This window comes from Gossypium raimondii, chromosome 7, assembly GCF_025698545.1.
Source record: "Gossypium raimondii isolate GPD5lz chromosome 7, ASM2569854v1, whole genome shotgun sequence".
NCBI classification, from domain to species: domain Eukaryota; kingdom Viridiplantae; phylum Streptophyta; class Magnoliopsida; order Malvales; family Malvaceae; genus Gossypium; species Gossypium raimondii.
In genome coordinates, this window is record NC_068571.1 from 28,790,721 (window position 1) to 28,795,249 (window position 4,529).

At 36.8% G+C, this 4,529-nt stretch overlaps 1 protein-coding gene across 1 annotated transcript; it reads left to right on the forward strand.

Moving 5' to 3' along the window:
• The first annotated feature begins 596 nt into the window (after positions 1-596).
• On the forward strand, positions 597-1,743 carry LOC105797529 (early nodulin-55-2). Its single transcript, XM_012627489.2, has 2 exons — positions 597-892; positions 993-1,743. The coding sequence occupies exons 1-2, from the start codon at positions 652-654 to the stop codon at positions 1,430-1,432; spliced, it is 681 nt and encodes a 226-aa protein (XP_012482943.2). The 5' UTR covers positions 597-651; the 3' UTR covers positions 1,433-1,743.
• Positions 1,744-4,529: the final 2,786 nt, after the last annotated feature.

Below are 4,529 nucleotides of genomic sequence, written 5' to 3' on the forward strand. Positions count from 1 at the left end.
AATAAAATAGAATAACTATCAAAAGAACTAGTTGGTTATGGTAGGTTTAGGAATTAAATTTTTTATTAGTCACTATACTTTGTGAAAGTTGTGGGTTTAGTTCATGTATTTTAAATTGGTTATTTTTAGTCTTAATACTTTTCAAGTTTTAAAATTTCAATCCTCACCAATAGTAGTTGTTAAATTTCTTAAGTTAAGTTATGCTATTTCCAAAATCTGATCCAACAAACATATTATCATATAATCATTGTGTTAATACTAAAATTTAAAAATCAAAAGTATAAGACTTAAAATGATTTAACCAAACGGATCGTATATGGCTAGTAATTGAATTTAACCAAATAGATTTAATTGTTATTGTTTAGGTTAGCACTAAAATTGATCAATTCGAAAGGTATAGAAACTAAAATTGATAAAATTAAAGTAAAAGGACTAAATCTATAACTTTTGCAAAGTATATGGACTAATAGCAGAATTTAACCTAGTATAAAACCCTTCGATGACAAAAAAAATAGTATAGAAAAACGAACAAAGACTAAGTAAAGTTATAGGCTTATAGACCCACCCTCCTTCACGTGGCTTACCACGTTCGTTCCACTATCGTTTACTACCAATTTTATTTATACCTTTGAAAAACCAGCCGCTCAAGCTATGATTAATTCTCAGATCAGACGCCCACATTCACATTCAGCGGCACTCATGGCTTCCAACACCAAACTCATTCTAGCGCTGTTCGGCCTCCTCATCACCACCGCTACTGTCGCAACCGGTTACACCAACCACACCGTTGGCGGTTATGCTGGTTGGTTCTTTCATTCTAAAACTAACACATCCGCCACCAATTACACGTCCTGGGCTGCTAATCAGACTTTCAGTCTTGGCGACTGTCTCAGTAAGATCCAAAAGCTTTAATAATTCTTTAGCATCCATTATTTATTCCATTCGCCATTTTTGATTTTTCTTTTTCCTTTTTTCTCATTAATCGTTTATAGTATTTAGGACCACCACAAATCAGACAGTGATCCAGACCTACAATGAAACGACTTATCGTAATTGTACTACGGACGATGCCTTCCAATACAACGGCGGGAACACAGACTTTGATCAATCCTTGACCATTGAAGTGCCGTTGACTATTGAGGGCGCAAACTACTACTTCTCCGACGCTGGCGATGGTGTCCAATGTCAGCGTGGCATGGCATTCAAGATCCTCGTTCGGCACGGCAATGGGTTGCCTCCCAGCCTCAACCAGCCTCCGCCTCCTCCCTACGTCGAGGCTCCGAGTGACACAGCTCAGTCTCCGCCGGTCACGATTAACGGCGAGTCACCGTCTTTGAATAACAAAGCCGCGGTCGGCGGTACGAACACAGGAGTGATGCTATGTTTACTTCTCTTTGGTGTTACAAGTTCGTTGATGACTTTGATATGGTAGAGTGAAGGGTAGGGTAGGGAGAAGAGTGACATTTTTTAATCTTCAAGGTGTTTTAGTCTGGTTATCCAACGGAAGGCATAAATTCTATTACGTTTTAGTACTTTGTTGATTGATACATTTCAAACTGCAATGAATCATATCCAGAAGACAACTGTTGAGAATACAATTCACATTTAGAAAAAAATATATCACATAATCTCGCATTAGGCAGTGTTGATAAGTTGAAATTCGATCATCATAGCTTGTTCAAAGGTATTTATGAATTGGAACAAATCTAAATAAAAAATTATTTATTTGGTGAATTTAATTTATTATTTTCTATATACTAAAATTTTATAATTTGTTTGAAAAAATTACATGGAGAGATTCAACCGTATGCAATTCTGTTTAGAAGCGTATATACGGGTAAATGCTCATCACAACTTAATCTTCTTCTTCTTCTTCTTCTTCTTTTATGTCTTTTTATTTTTATTCTTATTCTTATTCACATTGTCGGCTATTTTGTGTGAGATTCTAAATAGTTTTTTGAAATATCTTACAATTTTTTTTTACATATTAGTGTTATAACCTATTAGGGATGGACACGTGATAGACCGTCAAACGGTATGCGTGTGGCCCAATGCAGAAACCTCGGTGAAATGGCTTGTGGACTATCTGTAATCTACCCTCTGCAACTCACCCTTCGCGATGCACCATTCACAGGACCATCGGGGCAAAATTGCCTTTATAGTATCGGGGACAAAGGTGATAGAGCAGGACAATCTACAACATAGGCAAGATCACAGAGCACATACCATGGCAATAATTGACTTGTAACAACATTGACACCTAGTTATCTCGCACAACCATGTTGGATACGGTACAAACTACCACTAGGCACTATAAAACAAGGGGCAACCCACTGTATAAACTTGAGTGGACGAGGGAGTAAGGGATGTTGGTGATCGACCCGGTTAAGCAACGAACAAGTAAAAATAGAAGAAGAAATTGAGAAATTGAACACACAAATTTAACGTGGAAAAACCCCTTCAAAGAGGATAAAAAAATACGGGTAAAGATAATTTTACTATAATGGAAAAAGAACGAAGAGTACAAAATATGGAGATAAAAAATAAACCCCGAAAACTCGAAAACAAAGAACCCTCAAAACGTAAACACAAAATTCTCTAAATGTGTTGTGAGTTCTAATCTCTAATGGTAGTATTTACTAAGGTTGTAAAAGAGCCTATTTATAAGATAAATTCATAGGTCAAATAATAATAAAATAATCTAGACTAATCAGAGTTTGATTGAAATAAATAAACAGAGTTTAACTAGAAGATTATTTCTCAAATTTGACTGAAATATGAGTCATACTTAACAAATCTCCACCTTGACTCATATTTCCACAACGCCATCTTTGCCAAATCCCACCATGGGCCTATATTGAACTATGCAGGGAATTAACTGAGTTGAATCTGTGCTTAGAAACTAGAAGACTTTTAGCCTTCGACTTGTACACTGCCAAATCAAAACTAACCCGGGTCTAATTTTCACGAACACAGTGCTTTAACTTTTCAAAACCTGCATCCAAAAGAGAACCTCTCTTCAACGAAACGGTCATACATTTTTCCCTCCCATGACCAAGTTGCCTCCGCTCCAAACGAGTTGACTTCGACTCTGTAACGGATGAGGGACATCCGATTTCACCGGTCACTGTAGAACCTTCCAGAATATAAAGACTACCAATTCTTTTACCTTTTAACAAAACGAGAGCTCCACGAGATACTTTAATACCGCTCGACTCGATGTTGATTTTGCATCCTTTCAAGTCTAAAATACTCAAGGAGATGAGATTCTTTCGTAAATTAGGTACATACCTGACATCTGAGAGTGTCCTAATTGTCCCATCGTGTGTCCTGATTTTAACAGTTCCAATACCAACTACCTTACTAGATGAATCGTTTCCCATGCGCACAACTCCACCTTCAACCGAACAGTATGTAAAGAACCATTTTCTATTGAGACACATGTGGAAATAACATCCCGAATCTAGGATCCACTTAGACGTGAGCTTGGAGTTATCGCTTGTTGACACTAACAAGAAATCATCACCGCTTTCGTTGGCCAAATTAGCACCAGCTACATCTTCCTCGTTACTCTCAGCAATCCTTTTATTTCGCAATTTATAACAATCTGTTTTGACGTGACCTAACTTCTTATAATAGTGACACATTTTGTCTCGCTTCTTTGATGCTACCAAAACGGAAGCTTGCCTATCTGCCTTGCTATCCAAACCAAACTCATTGTCGAGTTTGTCTCTACTCAACAAATGATCCTTCACACCTTTGAACCAAAGTTTGTCTCTGCCATAAATCAGGGTCTCTCTGAAAGACTTGTATGAAGGGGGTAAAGAGCACAATAATAACATAGCTTGATCTTCATTGTCAATCTAAACCTCAACGTTATTTAAATCATTTAAAAGAGTAATAAATTGATTGATGTGATCTCTAAGAAGCTCACATTCGTCCATACGAAACATAAATAAACATTGTTTCAACATTAAACGGTTAGCTAGAGGCTTAGTCGTATAAAGAGTTTCTAACTTTTACCACAAGGCGGATGAGGTCATTTTCATCAATACCTCCTACAATACCGTATTCGCGAGGGACAACTGGATTGCAGAGAAAGTCTTTTCATTAAGCTACTCCAATTTTGTTTTATTTAGATTCTCAGGCTTTTTCCCTGTAACAACCTTTTTCAAGCTAGATTGAACTAGAATTGCCATCATCCGAACTTGCCACATATTGAAATTTATCTCACCATCGAACTTCTCAATTTCAAACCTTGTTGCTGCCATCACTAAACTGGCTGATCTATGAAAATTGAACTAGCTTTGATACCACTTGTTGGGGATCGACCCGATTAAGCAACGAACAAGTAAAAATAGCAAAAGGAATTGAAAAATTGAACACACAAATTTAACGTGGAAAAACCCCTCCAAAGTGGATAAAAAACTACGAACAAAGATAATTTTACTATAATGGCAAAAGAACGATAAGTACAAAAGATGGAGATAAAAACTAAACCCCGAAAACTCGAAAATAAAGAACCCTCA